The 23210-nt window shown below is 48.8% G+C and overlaps 1 protein-coding gene across 5 annotated transcripts in view; it reads right to left on the bottom strand.

Moving 5' to 3' along the window:
* The window catches only part of Gsg1l (GSG1 like), a 170811-nt gene that overhangs the window by 24819 nt on the left and 122782 nt on the right, over window positions 1–23210 (bottom strand). For 4 of the 5 annotated variants that reach the window (XM_059251114.1, XM_059251120.1, XM_059251130.1 and 1 more), the window contains 2 exons: window positions 16370–16481; window positions 2155–2322 (listed from right to left, as the gene is read on the bottom strand). In XM_059251114.1, the coding sequence (XP_059107097.1) occupies window positions 2155–2322; window positions 16370–16481 (280 nt within the window). The remainder of the gene's footprint in view (window positions 1–2154; window positions 2323–16369; window positions 16482–23210) is intronic. The other variant, XM_059251135.1, reaches the window with a different exon arrangement.

The following is a 23210-nucleotide window of genomic DNA, read 5'->3' as shown; positions in this document are numbered from 1 at the left end:
CAGGACCTGGCCCAGCTAAGTGAGGCAGCCATTGCTGGCTGGCTCTGTCTAGGCCTCCACTCAGGGGAAGGTGGTGTGGGCTGTGGTGAAGCCCAGTGGGAGAATGGTGTTAGCGTACATGAGGCCTTGAGTTCCACCCCCAGCACTGGGGGAAAACAGAAGCGCCCAGGGAAAGCACTGAGAGTGGAGACCCCAGGCCCAGACCTGCTCTTCTTAGACTCCCACAGCAGAGGAGCTCAGGCAGGGTGGGCTGTGCGCGGCCAGGACAGGAGGCAGAGCATCTCTGCCTTTGCCTCTGCGGTTGTCAGCCAGCCTAGGAGGTGGACAGAGGAGGGCAGCACTGGCCATGAGGGTGGGGCCTGCTTCCGGGGCACGCAGGAGGCGGTAGTGAGGGCAGGGCCTTTCATGGCCCAGAGGAGATTCCAGCAGCTAAAGCCAGGCACAGCAGCAGATAGTAGCCAGCCCACAGGAGTGACTTTGGATGGAGCTAGGACATAGGAGGAAAGAAGAAGGTGGACTCAGAACCACTGAACTGAGGCTGGATAGAGGACACCTCAAATACCAGGGTTCCCCCCCAGCTGATGCTCTGAGGGCCTTCAGAAGAACAGTTGAGAGGAGTCCAGCATAACGGGGTCTCCAGCTTTTAAAATCCTGACATCCATCCTCCACCCACATACCTACCTATTGTGCCATGTATTACTCCTTCCACAGATCTATCCATCTAACTCATCTACCCATTTGCCTATCTACATATCCACCTACCTGTGCTGTGGGATGGTCTGTATGTCAAGTGTGTTGCTGATTGGTCAATAAATAAATCACTGATTGGCCAGTGGCCAGGCAGGAAGTATAGGCGGGACAAGGAGGAGAATACAGCTGGGAAGTGGAAGGCTGAGTCAGAGACACTGCCAGCCGCCACAATGACAAACAGCATGTGAAGATGCCGGTAAGTCACGAGCCATGTGGCAAGGTATAGATTAATGGAAATGGATTAATTTAAGCTGTAAGAACAGTTAACAAGAAGCCTGCCACGGCCATACAGTTTGTAACCAATGTAAGTCTCTGTGTTTACTTGGTTGGGTCTGAGCGGCTGTGGGACTGGCAGGTGAGAGAGATTTGTCCTGACTGTGGGCCAGGCAGGAAAACTTTAGCTACATACCTGATTATCCATCCATCCATCCAATCACCTAATAATCCAATCACTCAATTATCCATCTATTCCTCCAACAAGTTACCTATCTGTCTATCCATCCATCCTCCCATTCACCTGTATACCTATCCAACACTCACCTATCTATTCATCTATCTGCTCATTTGTCATCTCCTTATCTACCCACTCATTCACTTATCCATCTGCTACCATCTACTCATTTACCTACTTATCCAGATTTTAACCATTCAACTGCCAATCTACCCACCCAAGCATTCAGCTATTATCCATCCATCCATCCATCCATCCATCCATCCATCCGCCCATTCACTTATCTATCAAGGCACTCATCCACTATTTGTTGCCACCCACGTTGTTCCCAGATCCCTTTTGAAGACATAGGTGATTGGGTTTTGTCCTTGACCTTGAGAAGTCACCAGCTTCTGGTGACCAGCACTAACACTACTGCTGGATCCTTACACACAACACCATTACAGGGCCCAAGAAGGAAGTCATCATGGTTCAGCCTTCTTCTGATCATAGCTGAAGTCACCCAGGGCTTAAACAGCTACCACCCACATGTTCTTTTTTGACTTTCCCATAATTGATCACATAAGTCCTAAGCAATCTCTTTTTAAAAGATTATTTATTATGTATAGTGTTCTGCCTGCATGTGTCCCTGCACACCAGATCTCATTTCAGATGGTTATGAGCCACCATGTGGTTGCTGGGAACTGAACTCAGGACCTCTGGAGGATCAGCTTAACCTCTTAACCTCTGAGCCATCTCTCCAACCCAGTCCTAAGCAATCTTATGCCCACAAAACATTTGATGTCCCAGAAATCCAGAAGTCCATACTCTCTCTTACCCAGCCTGTCCCAGATCCAAGATCATCTCAGTCAGACCATTTGCTCCAGTCTTGAATGGGGTCTTTGGGCTACTGAGGTCAGGCCCTGGCCTTCAGAATCCTAGCACTAACCAGATGTGAGCATGTATGCACTGACCTCTCCCGGAAGTACTTGATGGCCTCGGGGTCTATGAAGGTCGGCTCCTCCCGGTAACCCTGCTCAAAGACTTTGCGCTTGTGCCGGAACTCAATGACTGTCTTGGTGTAGGAGTTGAGCGTAGTGACAGACGCCGCCATGCAGCAGGTAAACGAACCCCAGGCCAAGCTGCCAAGAGACCAGGAGAAAGATGCCACAGTGAGGGTGGGCAGGGACAAGGAGCCTCATCCACGCACCATTTGTCTACCTAGCACAGCTACAGGCCCTAAGACTTGTTCCCACTCCACTATAATCCAGGAGAATGACAGTGGTCTTCACGTTGTGACAAAGACACATTATTGTGAGAGCAAGGAGAGGGAATCAGGGACAGTTGTCCAGAATTCAGTGATGACCATACTGGTCCTGGTAAGATGAAGAAGTCCTGGACAGAGAAGAACATTCTGGGAAGAGGGACCAGTACATACAATGCTATAAAGACGTGAGGCAGCAGGATACAGGAACACACTGTGGGAGGCAGGGATGCTGGAGTGGGGATGACTGAAGATACTGACGTTGATGCTGGAAAAGGAGGTGGGGCATGTTTAGCTTGAGGGTTAAGTTGCCTTTGCTCTCATGTCCCTGGAAAATACACTTGACCTCAGTGCCACTCACTCCACACAGCCAGTCTTGTGGACAGCATGGTCGTTGCAGGAATTAACACACCAGACTAGTGGCTGGCACATGGAGGCACTCAGGAAAGGCTCACTGTCACTACTGTCTCACCTGGACAGGCATTCTTACTGCCGCTTCTTTATGACTCAGTCTACCAGCTCTCCCTCTGGGAGATGAAGTTCTGATTACTGCTCAGCTGTATACTCTGTTATCTTCCCTCCTATAGCTGGGCCACTTGGCTGCTCTACCTGATGAGTGCACCCCAAAGCCAGAGAACCTACCCTAACTGCAGCCTTACTTTGTAGAAGTGGCCTCCTGCCTGATTCCTCTGACCTGGACTGTACACTCCCATTTAGTGCCAGGAGTCGGGGGAACCTGCCTGGCTCCAGTTCCCACCGGCCTGATTTCCATCCAGGCTGCTGATCTCTTCTGGTCTCATTTCATGGGCTCCTTCCACAGTGCCTGAGAGCGGCAGGTTTCCCCCTGCCTACAGCCTACCTGTAGCTCTCTAAACATTGTCATCCCTAGTTCCCTGTTTTCAGGGCATCCCTGCCTCCCTCTTGACAACAGCCTCAGCAAACCCCAGAAGGAACGTAAAGGAAAAGTCTGTAGATTTGACCTTTCTCAAATGGATCTTCAAAAATCACCTCTTTCCGTTCATGCCTAACCCATTAATAGATTCCTCACACCTTTTGGAGCTAATTTAGATCTTCTAGAAGCCTGGGGTGTCTATAATAGACATTTTTAAGGTGTCAGCCTCTCCAAGGACTTCCATGCCCATTAAAGTATTCAATGTGTTACACACACACACACACACACACACACACACACACACACACACGAGGTGGGGGGAGACAGAGACAGAGACACACACACAGAGAGAGAGAGAGAGAGAGAGAGAGAGAGAGAGAGAGAGAGAGAGAGAGAGAGAGGAAAGGAGGGAGGGAGGGAGAAACAGAGTAGAGAAAGAGAGAGAGAGAGAGATTATAGATGACTGTGGCCAAAGCTGATCCAATCAAGTGCTCTTTCCGAAGCAATGGAGCTGAAATGCCAGCTTAGTCTGGGATGTCTCATGATGGAAACGTACAACCTGAGGTTTAAGAATGAAGACACATGTTTGTTTGGAGAATTTTGGAGTGTGTTAGTTTGGCCTGCCCACTGTCCATTCCTGCTTCTGATAACAGAACTTCTATACTCTCAGGTTAGGTGGATCTGGCCTGCCTTCAACCTCTAGGGATGAGCACCTGACTAGGCCTGGCCAATCAAAGTGTTGCTTCCTGTTGCTTCAGCCCTTGGCTTAGGGATGGCCCACTGCCTAGGTCTGGATCAGGAGATACCATCTCAGAACTTTGGCTGGAGCTATGGAGAAGAGCTCATATCTCTCCTGGGCTGCTGAGCTGGTGAGCTGTCTGCCAGGAACTTCTGGGGACCATCTTGCCACCACCCAACCTGAGCCTTAAGCTGGCCCAGGAGAAAGCAGAGGCATTAAGGAGCCGATGCTATTGTCCTTGAACCTGTCACTCATGGGAACCTAGATCCTTTTCTTTGGATTTTTCCCCATCAGCCAGTTCATATTAGGTTTCTGCCACTGGCAACAGAAGCCCTAATTTACTTATCTGTGTAAACACCTTCTTTTGCCTAAGTTAGTTTTGAGGTAAATTTTTAGTCCTTACATCCAGAAATACTAACTTTAACTAAGCCTTTACTCCAGCCTAAGGATAAAGCAGAAAGTCTGCAGGCAGAGATCTGAGCAAAGCAAAAAGGTTGAAGGGAGAGAGCCTAGTCTGTAGGAATGATGCCTAGGCTGGGGATGGTGCCTAGATCACAGGGATTGTCCTGGCTAGTTTACTGTCAACTTGACACAAGTTAGAGTTACCTGAGAAGGGGGGACCACAATTGAGCAAGTGCCTCTGTAAGACTGTCACGTAGGCAAGCCTATGGGTACATTTTCTTAATTATTGATTGATGTGACAGTACCACCCCTACAAAGTAGTCCTGGGTGGTCTAAGAAAGAAGGCTGAGCAATCCATGAGGAGTGAGCCAGTAAACAGCACTCCACCATGGCTTTGTCTTTAGTTCCTGCCTCCAGTTCCAGCTCTGCTTGAGTTCCTGTCCTGACTTCTCCTAGTGATGAGCTGTTTCCTGGAAGAGTAAGATGAACTAAACCCTTTCCTCCCAGTATGCTCTTGTTCATACATAGTGCTTTATCACAGCAATGATCCAAAGCTATAGGGATGGAGCCTAGGCTTCAGGGATGGAGTCTAGGATGTAGGGATGCAGTCTAGACTGTCGGGATGAACCCTAGGCTGTAGGGATAGAGCCTAGGATGTAGGGATGAAGCCTAGGCTGTAAAGATGGAACCTAGGCTGTAGGGATGGAGCCTAGGCTGTAGGCATAGAGAGCCTAGGATATAGGGCTGGGGCCTAGGATGTAGCCTAGGATGTAGGGATATATCTTAGGATGTGTGGATGGGAGCCTAGGATATAGGGATGAAACCTAGGCTGTAGGGATGGAGCCTAGGATGTAGAGATGGAGCCTAGGCTGTAGGGATAGAACCTAGGATGTAGGGATGGGAGCCTAGGAAGTAGGTATGGAGCCTAGGCTTTAGGGATGGAACCTAGGATATAGGGATGAAGCCTAGGGTGTAGTAATGGAACCTAGGATGTAGGCATGGAACTTAGGATATAGGGATGGGGCCTAGGATGTAGGGATGAAGCCTAGGGTATGGGGATAGAACAGAGACTACAGGGATGGAACAGAGGCTGCAGGGATGGAACAGAGGCTGCAGGGTTGGAGCAGAGGCTGCAGGGATGGAGCAGAGGCTGCAGGGATGGAGCAGAGGCAAACAGAAACTGCTGGGCAGACACAAAGGCAGACTGATCTGTAGACCATGTCCACACCCCATCTACTGTTCATGCAGCACCTTCAATCACAGGAAGTACTACCCCGAACTAGCTCAGCATTGCACATGCCAGCCACCACCCAGGAGCCTGGGACTCTCTACTATCTAAGCATTTCCCAGGCTCCCAGCCCAACTGTTTACTTCTCACCTCCAGTGTCACCTCCTCAGGTCCCACTCATTGTCTCTAATAAGCCTCAGTCCTCATCACGTCCTGTCATTTTCTTGGTTCCTTTCCCCACTTCAATTATCCTTTGATTTTAAATTAATTAAGAATTGTATGATACTTATAGATTCGAATTAAACCATAATACATACAGAGAGATGGGAGGAGTTAAATTGTCTTTAGTCAGTTTCCCCCAATATTAGAAAATTAGTGCAGCTGTGGTACAATAACAGGACCACGGTGCTCCCTAGTCACAGTGCACAATGGATCCCTTCTTTTGCTGTTTTAGAGTTATATACACTTTCTCCTTGACCTCCTCTGGTCCTTGGTGACCACCAATCTGTTCTTCATTTCTAGAATCCTGCCATTTCCAGAATTTGATATAGGTGGAATCATACAGCATGCATGTCTGGGCTGGCTTTTTTCACTTAGCACAGTTCTCTGGGAGAGTGACTCAAGTTGTATCCATCAATAGTTTTCTTTGTATTGCTGAGAATGTGTGTGTCTCCACACCCCACCTGGTCTAAGAGCCATATAGTTCTAGCTCATCATGGCTTTAATGTGCATTTCCTAATGGCTAAAGGTGTTGAACTTTTCATTTGCTTGTTTGCGATCTGCACACCTTCTTGCCGGTTCACTTTTTAATTGGGAGGTTTTGTTGCTCTTGCTGTCTTCTTTGTTTTCAGAGTTCAGCTCTTTATATGTACTGGGTGGGTTAGCTGCTTTTCTGTTACTGTGATAAAACACCATGACCAAAGGCAACTCAAGGAAGAGAGAGTTTATTTGGGCTCATGGTTCCAGAGGGTTAAGAGTCTGTCAAGGCAGGGTGGAGGCATGACAGCAGCAGGTCTGGAGGCTGGAGCAGGAAGCTGAGAACTCACACCCTCAACGACAGCACAATCAGGAAAGAGGAACTGTAGGGTGAGAATATACAACCTGAAAGCCTGCCCCTAGGGATGTACTTCCTCCAGCAAGGCTGTACCACCTTAACCCCCAAACAGCACCACCAACTGGGAGCCAAGTGTTCAAATACTGTGCCTATGGGGGGCATTTCTCTTTCAAAACACCCATCAGAGTTAGCCCTGTGTCAGATGTGCGGTTTAAAGATACTCTCTTGCAGTGTAGCACGTCTCGACGACAGCTTCACAGAACAAGGGTTTCACGTTGAGGAAATCCGATTGGTTGATTTTTCCTTTTATGCTTTTGATATGAAATCTAAACATGTTTGCTGAGCCTTCGTCCCCAACGGTTTTCCTCCTATATTTTTCTGAAACTTTTGTAATATTACATCTTCTGCTTAGGCCTGTGATTTGTTTTAATGCAGCATTTAGATGAAGGTTGTTTTTCTGTTATGGGTGTCCAATAACTCCAGCACCATTTGCGGAAAAGCTTGTCCTTACTCCACTGAACTGATTAGTGTCTTTGTCAAAAATTAGGTGGGCGTGTTCTTGGGTCTGTTCCTGAGTCCCTTTGTTTTGTCCCATTGATGGATGTGTCTACACCCCCCTACACACACACACACACACACACACACACACACACACACACTAATATCAATATGGGTTACTATAACTGTAATAGGTCTTGAAATTGGGTAAACTGAGTCACCCTACTTTATCCTTCTTTAAAATTTTTTTAGCTACTCTATTTCTTTTACATTTCCATCTACATTTTAAAATATCCTATCTGTATGTATAAGTCTTACTAAAATTTTGATAAAAGTCATATTAAACCTGTGTTCTACTTTGAGAATTGCTATGGACCTCATGTTGAGTGTTTTGATTGATGAACATGGTCTACTTATTAGGATCAGTGATTTCTTTCATTGGTGTTTTTCAGTTTTTAGCATATGAGTTCTAGAAATGCTTTATTGGTCTAAAGCCTATGCATTTAATTTTCTTTCTAGTATAAATATCATTATGTTTTTATTTTGTGTCCAAATTTTTCATTGCAAGTTTATAGAAATAAAACTGACTCTGTGTTTTCTTCTTATAACCTAAGGCTGTGCTTAATTCACCAATCCAGTGTGAGAAGTTTTTGACAGGTTTCTTGGCTATTTCTGCATAGACAATCATTATCTGTATATTCCTTTCTGATCTGTATGGCTTTTGTTGCCTTTTATACCTAATTGTGCTACCAGAACTTCCAGTTGAGTAACAGTGGTGTTTTCAACATCACAGAGAAAATGTCCTTCAACATTATTTCAACGCTTATCTATAGGTGCTTATCAGTTTTTGGTGTCAGGTTGAAATTCCCCATTCATCTTTATTTTCTGGGAGAATTTCTAAGAACATGAACTAGCTCAGGGGCTTTTTACATATCAGTTGATATGATCGTGTGATGCTCCTCCTTTGGCTGCTAATGTGGTAGACGGCACTGACTGAGTTTCAAATCCTTCATTACTGAGTAACTCTCCTCAATACGGTATATGCATCCTCTCTCATATTCCAGACCCCTGCTTGTTATTCTTTTGTGAAGGATTTTTAAAACTGTATTCAAGATTGCTATTAGTCTTACTTCTCTTTTTTTTTTTTTTGTTTTTGTTTTTCGAGACAGGGTTTCTCTGTGTAGTTTTGGTGCCTGTCCTGGATCTCGCTCTATAGCCCAGGCTGGCCTCGAACTCAAGAGATCCGCCTGGCTCTGCCTCCTGAGTGCTGGGATTAAAGGTGTGCACCATGCTGCCTGGCCTTACTTCTTTGGCGCTGTCTTCGTCTGGTTTTAATATCGGAATAACACTAACCTCATAAAACAAACTGCTAAACGGTCTCTCGTCTTCTATTATCTGACAGAAAATAGGTATTAATTCTTATTTAAATATTTGGCAAGATATCCCAGTAAGATCATGTGGCCCTAGAGATTTCCTTTTGAGCATTTAAAAACTATTATTTCAATGTTCTTAGTGGTTACTGGAATGTCCAAACTGGAATATCCCATTATTTCCTGCTGGGTGAGAAGTACCAGTCTGTGCTTTTACAAGGACTGCTTTGTCCCATCCAGTTGTCAAGTTCACATGTACCATGGCCTTGCCATGTTCTGAAGTCCTCAGGGTCTGTCATGGCTGTGTACTACGATCTTGCCATGTTCTGATGTCTCAGGGTCTGTTGTGGCTGTACCTCATTTTAGTTGTGAAAACATTAAGGGTCTGTCAATTTTATTCATCATATTTTCTAAAAAGCAGAATTTTTGCTCCATTGATTTTTCCCCTACCTTTTTTTTTTTTTTTTTTTTTTTTTTTTTTTTTTTTTTTTTTTGCTGTTGTTCATTTTCAATTCTGCTGATTTCTGTTCTTTCTTTTGCTTGTTTTGGAACTATTTTTCTCCTTTTTTTTTAAACAATTTTCGAGTAAAAACTTTCACAACTGGTTTAAAACACTTTCCCTTTTTTAAAAAAAGACTCATTTGTTAATTCATGTGTGTGTGCCTGTGTTAGTGTGCATGACCGCATGCGCACATGTGTGCAGGTACTCACGCATGTGTGTGCACAGAGGCCAGGAGGCATCAAGTAGCTCTCCCCCCGCCCCCGCCCCCGCGCCCCTCTTTGCCTATTCCTGTGAGGCGGGGCCTCTCCCTGAACATGTGGCCTGTATTTTCATGGCTCGTTTGGAAGCTCCATTGATCTTACTGTCTCTGCCCTACTCAGAGCTGGGGTTGTATATGTAGGAGGTAGGATCTGAACTCTGGTCCTCATGACTGAGCAGCAAGCACTCTTAACCACTGAGCTGCCCCTCCCGTCCCACTCTTCCTCTTTGATAAGGAACCATTCAGCGCTGTTCTTTATCCTCTCGGTGCTACTTTGGCTCCACAGTTTTGAGATGTATTTTAATTTTTTCACTTCAATGTACTTTAAAGCTTTCCTTGAGGCCCCTCCTGTGGTTCAGGGACTGTTGAGAAGTGTGTTCTTTAGTTTACAAGTGGTTCCTGATTTTCTTCCATCTTTGATTTCTCTGTGGTCAAAAAACACATTTTATTTGGTTTCTTTTTCTCCTTAATTATTTTGGTTTTTTGTTTGTTTGGGTTTTGTTGTTGTTGTTGTTGTTGTTGTTGTTGTTGTTGTTGTTTGAGACAGGGTTTCTCTGTGTAGCTTTGGCGCCTGTCCTAGAACTCACTCTGTAGACCTGACTGGCCTCGAACTCACTGAGCTCCACCTGCCTCTACCTCCCGAGTGCTGGGGTTAAAGGTGTGCTCCACCACTTGGCTTCCCTATTATTTTTTTAACACTTGGAGTTTGTTAATGGTCCAGGATGTAGTCTGTCTTGGCATGCTACTTTAACAATGCCCATTCAGCTGTCGTTGGATGGGATGGTCTTAACCTGCAGCCCTAGCTGACCAGCACCTTACCATGTAGCTCAGGTTGGCTTAAAACTCACATTGATCCTTCTGCCTTAGCCTTGCCAAATTCTGGGATTACAGGGGTAAGCCATCACATCTGGCTCATTTGGGGCATTTCTGCTGAGATCCTGGGTCTGGTTTGATCCTTCTGCTTCAGCTGGCTTCCTTTGATCACATTGTGGCACGGAAAATGAGAGCCCCACCTGGAAACTAGCCAGTAGGCGTAAGAATCAAAGTTTCCCATTAGGCCACCACTGCCGTTCAAGGTGGTAAGGGTTCCTGACTTCTGCTGGGCAGGGGTTGACCTTCCTGCTGCTCATCACACCTCTACTGATACTGCCACACCCTGGCAGAGACGAGCAAGAGTGTGTCATCCGGCTCCTTGTGGCCTTCTATGGCTCCATGGGGAGGGTGGTTTCATCACCATAGGGAAAGCTGGCAAAATCCCTGGCTCCCCACTGATGCCTCCAAGGGGTTTGCATGGAGTATTTGTCATACCTGCAAGAGTCTAGTCCACACATCCCACATGGTCTTCCTGGCACTGAGTGGGAGGCCTTGCTGCTGACCTGTGAGTGGGGCTCCCTATTCTGCTACCACTCAGCAAGTGAGGAAGCTGGGGGCCTCGGTCAGGTCTGCTAAAAGAACACCTCAGCTCCATCTGTGCTGCCCAGGGTGGGGAACCCAGGTGGGATTTCCTGGGTGGGGGCAGCGGTGTGACTGGAGCAGGGAAATTTGGCCTTAAAGTGTTCGTCTCCATTAGCAGCTGATGACAATTAACAATTAGTGTTAATTGTCTGACAGGACCTGAAATCCCCTAGGAGACAGCCTCTAGGCGTACCTGTGAGGCATTATTCAGTTTCTGGACATGCCGGTGAGGAACTATGTTGATAAGTCACTTGAGGTGAGAAGACCCAGCCGTTGGTGACGGTACCCTTCCCTGGGCGCTAGTCCTGGACAGCATGGAAGGGAGAGAGCGATCCAGGCGAGCATTTGTCACTCTCAATTTCCCGACTGTGGGTGTGATGTGACCAGCTGCTTCCAGCTCCTGCCGCCTCCACCTCCCAGGATGGACTGCCTGGAGCTGTGAGCTGAAATAAACCCTTTCTCCCTGGAGTTCTTTTGGCCAGTTTATCACAGTGACAGGAGAAGTGACCAGGACTGTGGCCCTTCCTGACCCTTGGCTGTCATTCGGTCTATGCCTTCTGACATGTCTGTGTTGTCCACTCCATCAGCTCCAACTCTGGGATCTGCGCACGAGGAGGACACATCTGAGTGCTACTCCTCCATCTAGTCTCCTGGCTTCTCTCCACCTTCCAGAATCTTCCAGGTCTGTTTACTGTGGCCCATCCAAGGACTGAGCTGTGTAGAGCAGGAGCAGTGGGAGACATGTCCTCCCTGACTTCCTAGAAGTGGAAGTCCTGCTTTGTGTGTGGTTACCCCTCCCCTCACACACCCAAATGCTCCGCTCTGCTTCCCTGCTACGCCACGTCACCTAGAACAGTGCCTGGCACACAGCAGGTACTCAATAAATAAATTGTGGAATGGATAAACAAATGAGTTAACACAGAGACAATAAAAACTGGTTAAAAGCAGATAAGAAGACACTGTTCCCTGGTGTGCCGGGGTGGGGCTCAGACTACATCCCACCAACTCTGATCTTCCAGTCCCTCTTCCCCAGACCCCCGGGATACCTGCACATGGAACAGCTTGAAGTCTCTGGGCCTGGAAACTTCTAGTGTCTGCATCACACTGCTCAGCTGGTGCAGGGAAGTATAGGGGTGGCAGGCTTGGGGGTCACAGCTAAGAGCACAGTGGATACTTGGGGACAAGAGAGAGGGTGGTGTGACAGGAGAGTGTGGCTTTCCACCTCCTCTGTCCCCTGGGAGTCACAGAGGCATGCTGGAGAGTAGATGTGAAGGCACCCATCTGCCACTTGGCAGTGGACCCCAGGCCCTGCATAGAGGGGAGATAATAACAGAGCATCAAGGGGGGACTCCCACAGACAGCTGCAGACTGAGGGCACAGGCTCACTGTAGGGACAGGACACAAATGCCTAACCCAGGCCACCCTCTGAGCCCAGGAGCATTAGGAGCATTAAAATGACTGTAGGCTCTAGGAGCCTCCAAGGACACCTGTGGGCAGCTGTAGCCTGTTAGCTGTCCTGATCTTAGAGAAAAGGAGGCCAGAGTTTCTGCTGACCACAGCCTCTGGAAAGAACACCAGCCAACCCAGCAAAACTCCCACATTGCCTTGGGGCCCTCAGGCAATCCTAGAGTACTGCAGCAGAGGTACCTGCTGGGACCAGCCTGCAGAATTGGGGTCCAGGAGTCCTCAGCCAGGAAACAGCCTGGAGGGCCCAGCTCCCATGACATCAGGGAGATGGGAAGGAAGAGAACCAGTGAGGCTCCCTTATCCCAGGGGACAGGGGGCTCGGTGCAGAGGGTCACCTCTAGGCCAGGAGACAAACTTTTCGGGGACCCAACTCACTCTTCTCCTGTGTGGCCTGGGCTGAACTGTTTAGCCTCTCAGGAACTTTTAGGGGTGTATGTGTGTGTGTGTGTGTGTGTGTGTGTGTGTGTGTGTGTGTGGTGTGTGTGTGTGTGTGTGTGTGTGTGTGTGTGTGTGTGTGTTTGAGACAGGATCTCCTATGTAGCCCAGGCTGGACTCAAATTCATAATCCTCCTGGCACCACCTAGGATTCCAAGAATGTGCCACTAGGGATGGCTGTTCTCATCTACACTACGGCTGTTCTAGTCTACATTTATGGCTGTTCTGGTCTACACTAGGGCTGTTCTGGTCTACACTAGGGCTGTTCTGGTCTATACTAGGGTTGTTCTGGTCTACACTAGGGCTGTTCTGGTCTACACTAGGGTTGGCTGTTCTAATCTACAGTCTTCAGAGAGACTGCTTGGGATGGGATTTGCTACATGTGTTGTGCTAAGTCAAGAAGCCCTCTCTCCCTGGCGTTTTGATCAAGAGCAGAACAGAAAGAAAATGTTTGTTCAGGACTACATCTGTATTCTCTTGGCCCTCCCAGCACAGTCAGGCAAGTGAGGAGGCAATAGTTCATGGTGGAGACTGGGGAGAACTGGAGGGCAGAGGTCAGTCACTGTTTGTCCTGCCTGAGCTACAATGTCACCCAACATGGATGGTTAGACACAGGCCAGACAGACAGATCTTCCAACAGGCCACAAGCCGGAAACCTGCTCTGCCACCTGACAGTCTAAGCTCTGCAGATATTAGAAAACTACCAGTTTAGGTTCAGGCCCAGCAAACCTTCCACAGGCTGACTGGTGTTTCAGGCAGCAGGCAGCCTCGGAGGCTAACCATGGGACTCCCCAGGGACACACACTCCACACTGTCGCTAACTTTCTGATCCCAGAAGTGGGGCCAGTGACTCCTTGGGAGGCAAAGGCAGGCTGAGGCGGCCACTCACCAAGTCTTGTCTGGAGCTGTTGGCCCACTCAGCTCTCACTCTACCCAGTCCTTACCCCCAGCTGGACGCCCACCACTGTCTTGCCTGGCATGTTCTGGGTGGGCTAAGGAGAGCCGAGACAGCATAGGGAAGAGCATCTTGGAGTACTCCCCCAGATGTGGGCAGATGTGGACATCGGGTTATGTGACACTGAATGTTGGTGGCTGGGGTATCCTTCATGACCACTGTTGTTCACAGAACATCTGCCTTGCATGGATACCAGAAGCTGGCCTCGCACACACCAACACGCCTGTCAAGCCTGAGTGACTACCTCAGCCTGGGTGACCCCAAAGCATGGCCTCACTTCTTTGCTTTTGTCTATGAGAGCTGCTATCAAGGGCCACAGCCCCTGCACCTGGCCTTGGGCCACAGAGTGCTACATAGTGACACAGGACCGCACACACAAAGCCTTCGGTTTCTACCTGGGTCTCTTGAAATGCTGATCATGGGACCGGCCACCATGCACAAGAAGCTGCTCTGGCCACCAGCTACTGCTAGCCAGCATTGTTCTGAGCTGTCTCCCACTGATGTGAACCAGATTTTTACGGAAGTCTGCAAGCTAGGACCAACCTGCAAAGCCATATGAGTTAATGCAGTTTTCCTTGAACCCAGGAGCTGTTGGGTGATGTACTCTATCCATCAACAGAGAATGAATGGGCTGCCACCCATGAGGTAAAAGTGGCAGTCTCTATTGTACAGTTGACAATGCTGAGACACACAGGGGTTAAGGGACTTGACAATCATCTACAGCTGGCAGCTTTGAACTTGACCTCATCCTAAGACCTATCTATCACCCTCAGCATTGCCACAGGCTCCTGCTGGGCTGCTCAAGATGCAATTTGAGACTGGGGTGCACCACACACATAACCACGGGGACCTTCAACTGCAGCACAGGTGTCTGCCAGAGAATGCTCACCAGCCTTGAATGCTCACCATCCCAGGGTCCTCAGCCCCATTCTTCCTGATGGGCCTCAGGCTGGAGGCTGGGGCTTCCTCCCTCAACACTGGTCTCTCACACCCTGCTTGGAGTGAGCCAGGGAGGCTTGGGCAAGAATTTTAACAAATGACCTCTCATATAGGAAGCGAAAGAGATGGCCTCCTTTGGCTTCAGTGGACAAGGAATGAGAAATGGGGCTATCTGTCCTGCAGGTCTCTGTGACAAGGAGGGATGTGTCAGCCTTAATCCAGGCCTCATGGTGGGCGGTTTTAATAAGTCCTGTGGAATCTGGTGCTATGTGGGAGGCAGTGTGGGGAAAGGAGCCAGGCCAGAGGGAAACACAAGTCCATGGTCAAAACCAGCAGGCTCAGCGTAGGAGGGAGCCCAGTGCTACAGTGGGACCCAGGGGCTGCTGAATGGCCTGGGGTGCAGACAAATCCCAGTGCTACATGAAAGCTGTGTTACCCAGGGCAAGCAGCCTACCCTTTCTGAGCCTTGGTTCCCACATAGGCAATAGGAGGTCACTGTTGATGTTAAACCCTGGGTGGTAGCCATCTAAAAAGTCCGTGGAGTGCTGCAGGTTTGGAGCACCATGCCTAGAACACCTGTTGCTCATCACCAGTGAGCACCAGACCTCTGGACTCCGTCCGTTCCTTTCTGCTGCTGGGGCTGTGCTCCTCAGTCAGGTTTCTTGAGTTTCCCCCAAGTCTCCCTGAAGTATTGACCCAGAACCCTGTTAGGACCCATGGGACCTGAGCCACCACTGCTGCATCTCCAGCACTGTGGAGAAAGGCCACAGACTAGCCACTGTGTGTCCAGAGCCACAGCGCTCAGGAAATAAGCTGAATAACCCAGCCAACGTGTGTCCCCAGCCACCAGGGCAAGGCCTGTGTCCTTGTGAATCTCTCCACTCCCTGTGGAAGGGATGCTCTGGACCATGTGACTCAGGTACAACCCTTCAGATCCTTCTCATTTCCCCAGGATTTAAATCATTGGTTCATGGATGATCACATAAGCCAACGAAACCACTCCCACCCCCACTTCCTACCCCTGCCCCCATCCCTCGCCCTGCCCCTTTTATTTGTAGTACATTTGTAAGGTGTTCTGGAGTGGTGCTTGGCAACCATCTTTACCACCACTGTGAGGAAAGCTGCCTGAGACTGAAGCTATGAGAGACTGAGGAAGGGAGAGAGGAAGACTGGGTCCCTGAGGAACTCACTGGATCTGGATCCAGCTGTGCCTGAAGCAGACATTACAGGGCTCACCCAGCATGCGGTCCACCTAGACACCTTGGGACTCATTCCTAGCTCCAGAGGTTGGCCAGCTTGAGCTGAAACACTACCCTCAAGCCACTCCCCAGTTGCATGACTGTTCAGGAGAAAAGAAAGGACCTGTGCCCATCAGAGGGGCGTTTAGGACCTCAGCCCATGCTGGAGAAGGAGGCCTCATCTCTGCATGTGAAGAACACACTGGCCATGGGGAATTTGCTTACCACCACTGAGCCCCAGGGTCTCTTTGTTCAGATTGATGGGGCAGGATTTTGTCACAACCCAGAGTCCCATATGGTTGTGTGTGCCCACCCCTCACCCCTGTCTCATACACTACCCACACCCTGGCTTCTGGGTTAAATCAATGAATAAGCACTCTTGTTCTTGTAAGCATGGGTTTCTGCCATTCACAAGCCAAAGGATCCTGACACACTCCTTTGTGTACCCAGCATGACTCAGACTCTGATACCCGAAGGTCAAAGGTCACTTACCAGAAAGACCACCCATAGTCCCAGGAATGAGGTCTCCAGTCTTCAGGGCCGAGGCTCACGGTGACCTGGAACACCTGTGTGTACATCATGTGCGCGACCATTCCCAGGAGGCCTGTGGAGCAGAGCAGGTGTCAGGATCCAGGGAAGGACCTCATCCCCATGTCAAGGACCCCCCCCCCCCCCGCAGCCACTTGCCAGCTGGCCTGTTAGTATTGAGAGTGCATGGACCCCATGGAAGGGACACTAATTATTGGGAGCAGAGGCTGAGAGGCAGTGGGGTGGTCCAGAGGATCGAGGGCAGCCCTGTGGAAGTTTAAGCAAAGCAAACAGGTACATGTTAGAAACTGGTTCCTGAAAGAGGCCACAGCAAACATTTGAGGCTGGGGGCCAGGTGGTCTCTGTTAAAACTATTTAACTCATCCAACTGGCTATGGGTGACATGTTAACTTACGGGTTTCCCCAATAAAACTTTTTATTACAAAGCAGCCAACAGACTGGTTTCAGCCTGCACTCAGGCTTGGTGGCACCTGTGTTTGAAAGACCCCGCGGAAGGAGTGGCCTCCAATGTTCAACCTGTGGGTCTCTGACCCCTTTCTCAGGGCTCCTAAGACCACCAGCAAACATGGATATTTACATTACGATTCATAGCAATAGCAAAATCACAGTTATGAAGTAGCAATGAAAATAATTTTATGGTTGGGGGTCACAACATGAAGAACTATATTAAACGGTCACAGCTTTAGGAAGGTTGAGAACCACTGTTGCAGAGGGTTATAAAATCAACTTCACAGGTTTCTTTTTAACACAACCAGTATTTTGAAAAGAATGGGATGGTATATATGTAAGTTTGAATCTTAAATGCCCCCATGGAATGTCCCCACGGTCTCACGGTTTGGACACTTGTTCCTGCTGCGGCGGGGGGGTGGGGGGTGGGGGGTGGTGTGCTTTTATGGAAACTGTGGACACCGTAGGAAGTGGGGCCCAACCGAAAGTGGTAGGTCACAGGGTGGACCCATTGTCCCTGCCTCTTGACCTGTCTTGCTCTCTGCCTCTTGGTCCACCATGACCTAAGCAGCCTCTGCCGTACACCTGCTGCCAAGAAAGAGCCACACAGCCTGCCTCCCCCACCACAGTGGACTTGAACCACAAGCCAGAGTAAACGTTTTCACTTAGGTTGCTCCTGCCAGGTGTTGTGGTTGCACAGTCGAATGCAGCTGGGGGAAACGTTCCGTGGACTGTTCAGCTCTGAGCGTGTGCAGCGTTGTGACGTGGGGGTAACTCACTAGTTGAAGAAGTGTGAGCTGGAGGACTATGGGGATGGGCTCTTTCCTAACACACTTTCTCTGTGTGGTTTGGGGCTAAGCACGTGACCTCTCTGAATCTCCAGTCTTTCTGTCATCCTCAAGCTGAGGATCGTGTCACGTGTGGGGGAATCTCAAGGGACCCAAGATAGGGCAGCCTTGGTATCTGATGCCCACCAGGCACTAATCTTTACAGCCACTGGGATAATTACAAAACAGAGCACGTCTCTTGGGGACCGGGTTATAGACTGTCATCTAAGGCCTCCTGTGTGGCCAACCCTAAGATACGGACTCAGTCTTAAGGAGGGAGTGTCTCGAGCAAGAAGGTAGATGTACATAGGTCGTATAGCAAAAGTTACATTTTATTATGCTGACGGTCATCACACTAGGTTCACACTCTAAGTTCCTAACTACGGTCCTAAGCCTATCTCCCCAAGGCCACTCGCCTGTGCGATGCATCTTAGCTGAAGGTCAGGTCCAGTCTCTAACAGAAGTCTCTGATTTGAGAATCAGGGTCTTGGGGGTAGACTCTCCAGCAGCAGGGCAGATCAAGGTGGGGTCTCTCCAAATGTGCAGAGCAGAGCCTTGCTCTTGGTCTCTTATATGCTGTCCAGTGGGTGTCATGGGGTCTAGGACTGAGTCTGGTTATCTTGAATGAGTGACGTCACTAAGTTCTGGTTATCGGGTACAGCCATGGGTGTCGTGGGGATCCTGACTAAGCTGTGTTTACATGGCTAAAAGGCATTTTCACTATGCTCATTACAGGGAGACAGTCCTGATGAGAAGAAGAAGAAGAAAGGAGACCAACATGTTACAGCTCTCAGGTAACACCCATCCTGGAGGGAAGTCAAGGCTGGAGTCCAGGGCAGGAACCTGGAGGCAGGAGCTGATGCAGAGGCCGTAAATGAGTGCTGCTTACTGGCTTGCTCCCCATGGCTTGCTCAGCCTGCTTTCTTATAGAACCCAGGACCACCTGCCCAGGTGTGGCACCTGCTACCATAAGCTGGACCCACCCATATCAACCATCAATCAAGAAAAGAACCTGCAGACTTGCCTATAGGCCAATCAGATGGAGGCATTTTCTCAGTCGAGGCTCCCTCTTCCCAGATGACTCTAACTTGTGTCAAGTTGATAAAAACAAAACCCAAAACACTAACCAGGACAGGCTCAGATGTAGATTCGCTTGAGTTTTGTTGTTGGTATTGTGTGGTTTGTTTTATGTTGTTCTGGGTTTTGTTGTTGTTGGCCTAAACCTTACCATATAGATCAGCGTAGCCTTGAATTTAATAGCCTTATGCTCCTGAGTTCCTGAGTTCTGAGGTCACCACCACACACTTAGCTTCTGAGGTCACCACCACACACTTAGCTTCCAAATATTCTTTTAAAAACTTTTCTTGGCGTTTGTTGTATATAAGCATTTATGATCAACTATGTATGCATGTATGTGTCTAGATATGCGGCGGGGGGGGGGGGGGGGGAGCAGAGGCCAACACCGGGCATCTTCTATTGCTCTCCACCTAATGGAGCCTGGAGCTCACCAATTGCCAAGACTAGCCGGCCAGTGAGCCTGACCCAGCAGTGGGATTGGGGGTGCACCACCTCACCCAGCTTTTTATGTGAGCGCTGGTGATCTGCACCCAGGTGCTCATCCTTGCCTAGCAGGCACTTTACTAACAGCCATCTTCCCAGGGCTCCAGACAGTCTTATAGCCAGGCCTCTTCCCACGCTGCCTAGCCGGCAGCTGTGCCCCCCCTCCCCACTACCTCTGTCGCGCCTGGCCCTGCCGCTAAAGAGAAGGCAAGAAAGAAGTGGTGGTGAGAAACTGTGGTGAGGGCAGATGAAGTAAAGGAGACAAGGAGATGGGAGGAGCTGATGCCTCGTGCTTCACCGTGTGGAGGTAAACACCTAGCAACTCTAAAAAGAGGGAAGGTGGAAAGGGACGGAAAGTCCTATTTGTACCGTTTACCCCATCCCACAGCCAACCTTGAGCTCCCAAGGTGAAGTCCCAAGAGTGGAGCAGAGGAGAGGAGTACACCGTGGCCTTGTGAGCTGAGCCACAGCCCTCACCCCAGCCTTCCACCCGGGACCCCAGGGCTCTGAGACAGAGGATTCCAGGCTGTTGTCAGTCTCAGGCCAAGGGCAGGTGACTAGTCCCCTTAGGGGCTCCCCGCAATGCTCCTCCCAGGCCTTACCAACACTTGATGCTGTAAGGTACTAAAGATTTAACCCTCCAACGGCCACGCTGTGTGCTATTGTCCCTTAGTGCCACTGAGCTGGGCGGTGCTGTTTATGAACTGTTCCTGCTTCCTCCTCTTTGAGTATGTGTGGCCGCATCCTTCCTCAGTCTTGTGTGTGTGTGTGTGTGTGTGTGTGTGTGTGTGTGTGTGTGTGTGTGTATGTCTGTGGGGTCTGTATGTGTGTATGTGTGTGTGTGTATATGTGGTGTGTGTGTGATAGGGTGTGTGTATGTGTGGTAGGGTGTAGAATGTGTGGTGCGTGTGAGTCTATGTGTGGTGTGTGTGGTGTCTGTGTGTGTATGTAGTGTGGTATATGTATGTATATGTTGTGGGTATGTGTATGTGGTGTGTGTGGTGTCTGTATATGTATGTAGTGTATGGTGTGTGTGTGTATATAGTGTAGCATGTGTATGTATGTATTGTGGGTATGTATATGTGGTGTGTGTGGTGTATGTGTGTGTGGTGTGTATACTATGTGGTATGTATGTGTGTACGGTCTGTGCAATGTGTGATGTGTGGACACACGTGTGTAGGTTCTTCTAGAGGTTGAGGAGGACATTGGGTGTCCTGGTTTACCGATCTCTACCTTATTCCTTTTGGGACATGGTCTGTTATTGAACTTGGAGCTGAACTGGTGGCCAGCAAGTCCCAGCAGCTCTTCTGTGTCTGTCCCCCATCAGAATTGGATACAGTTGTGCGCAGCACCGGGCACAGCCTTATGCATGGGTTCTGGATTTAGGAGCTCAAGTCCTTGTACTGGCTCAGCAGGTGCTGTCCTCACTCACACATCTCTCCAGCCTCGCCCAGGTGCATCTTCTAAACCTGTTTCCTTATGGAGCTAGGGAATGCTCAGTGGATCAAATTTGTGCTGTGCTAGTGTGAGGACCTGCATCCAGGCCCCACATAAAGCTAGCCAAGTCCAGCTGGCCTGGCTGTTCAGTGAGGGACCCTGCCTCAAAAAAGAAAGATGGAGACCAACAGAGGAAGACACAGACATCAACCTTGGATCTCCATGTGACATTCATACATGTAAACGCCCCATGTGAACACATACATCTGACATACACCACATACATACACTACACCCCCACACATATACCACACACTACACCCACACACACATACAACACACACACACCACACACACCACACATGCCATACTACATCATGCACATATCACACACATACCATACACATACTCTCACACATATACTATACATACTCATACATAACACACACACACACACACACACACACACACACACACACACAATCTCTCTATGGCATGCTAGAGGTTCTTTATGTACCCAGGCTACTAATCCTGGCTGTTGCATGAATGGTAAAGCTGACTGCTTGTCTCCTCTGCATCTTTCTTTTTCACTAACAGGTTTTGTTTTCCAGAGAAGTTTGATTGGCAGGCAGAGTGCTCATAGCCTCTCCCCACCCTTAGTTCAGTAGTCAATTTCTTTCCTCCTGTGGAGGAGCCAAAGTCTGAGCCCTGCTATTCACTAAAACTCTCGGTGAATCCCACGACTGCTGTTTGTACAGCACACCCATGGGCCCGGCATCTCTGTAGTGACACGTGTCCACCATTCAGTGTCATCCAAAAGAGTTTCAAGTCTCAAGCTCTCGTGGTTCCACCTGCTCACCATCCTCTCTACGCCCGCTAAGCTGGTTGCAGCCTTTCATCTGTTTCCTGTCTCCACAGTCCTGTGGTAGTGTTGGAGTCGGACAGTGAGTCTCCCCACGGGCTTGTCACCAAGCACTAAGCATTTTCGGTCCCTCCATGTCCTCTCACAGCTGGAATGCTCATTTGTTTTCATTTCTGAAGAAATGTCCAAGGTCTGGGCGGACCACAGTTCGTTTGTTCCTTAGTCTACAGGAAGGCGTCTTGGTTGCTCCAAGGTTTTGGCAATTATGGATAAAGCTGCTTTTGCCTTATATTTCTGCATCTCACTGGGTCATTGATCAGCCTTTTCTGGCTTTGCTTCTTGTGACTACTTAGCACACTCCCCTGTATTTCCCCAGCATGCTTACAGAAGTTTGTCAGTCCATCCAGACCCTAGAGTTTAGCTATTACATGGTGTGAGGTAAGGATCTGACTTCATTTTCTCAGTGACTGGCTTATTGCTTTGAACCCTGACAGATGGCTCCTTCTTTCTCCACTGGTTTTAAATGATTCTTTTATGCAGGTTGAGAATACCAAAAACCCGAAAATTCAAAATGCTCTAAAATCACAAACTTCTTCAGTGCTGACAAGCAGCAGGCTTGCCTCTGACTTCATGTGACAAGCCACAGTCAAAACACAGGTGTGAACATCATATAAAAAACTAACTCCTGGCTGTGTCTGAGGTGTAGATAAAGCAAGAATGAACTTCCTGTTTAACCTTGGGTCCCTCCCAAAATACCTCATTTGCATATGCAAATAACTCAAATCTAAAAAATATATTCTGAATTTTTCTGGTCCCCAGGATTTCATATGAGGGATGCTCACTCACATAGTATTTCAAGTCTCCTAATATACACAGCTCTTTTTCCTTGCTCATCATCCCATCCCACCTGTGTTCTGAACTGCCAATCAAGATACCCCCCTACCCACACTGTGTCAACACCACATCTTTTTTGTTTTGTTTTGTTTTGTTTGTCTTTTGAGACAGAGTTTCTCTGTGTAACAGCCCTGGCTGTCCTGGAATTCACTCTGTAAACCAGGCTGGCCTTGAACTCACAGAGATCTGCCTGCCCCTGCCTCCTGAGTGCTGGGAATAAAGGCATGTTCCACCATGTCTGGCCATACCACACCTTTTTTTTGTTGTTGTTATTTTGTTTTTTGAGACAGGGTTTCTCTGTGTAGTTTTGTTGCCTGTCCTGGATCTCGCTCTGTAGACCAGGCTGGCCTCGAACTCACAGAGATCCACCTGTCTCTGCCTCCTGAGTGCTGGGATTAAAGGGCATGCAACACCACTGCCCGGCATAAACCATACCACACTTTTTCAATCATTCCACTTTACTATAGAAACCATGACCTGGAACTGCAAGGCTTTCCCCTGTGTTTCTGCCCAGTGCTCATTTGCTCTGATATTGCTGTCCTTTCAGAAGCCCCGCCCCCTGGGTGAGCCTCGCCACCTCCTACCTACCCCAGCCTGGTCCTGTAGTAGAATATTATTTTAAGATGTGTTACTTTTGTTTTGGTTGTATTTGTTTAACTCTGTGAAGCTGTGTTACTGTGCCTGTCTAAAACACTTAATGGTCTAATAAAGAGCTGAACGGCCAATAGTGAGGCAAGAGAGAGAAATAGGCAGAGCT

The sequence above is a fragment of the Peromyscus eremicus genome, chromosome 1, assembly GCF_949786415.1.
Source record: "Peromyscus eremicus chromosome 1, PerEre_H2_v1, whole genome shotgun sequence".
In the NCBI taxonomy this organism is placed as follows: domain Eukaryota; kingdom Metazoa; phylum Chordata; class Mammalia; order Rodentia; family Cricetidae; genus Peromyscus; species Peromyscus eremicus.
The sequence above is the reverse complement of the archived record's forward strand: the minus strand, read 5'-3'. Positions and strand labels throughout refer to the sequence as shown.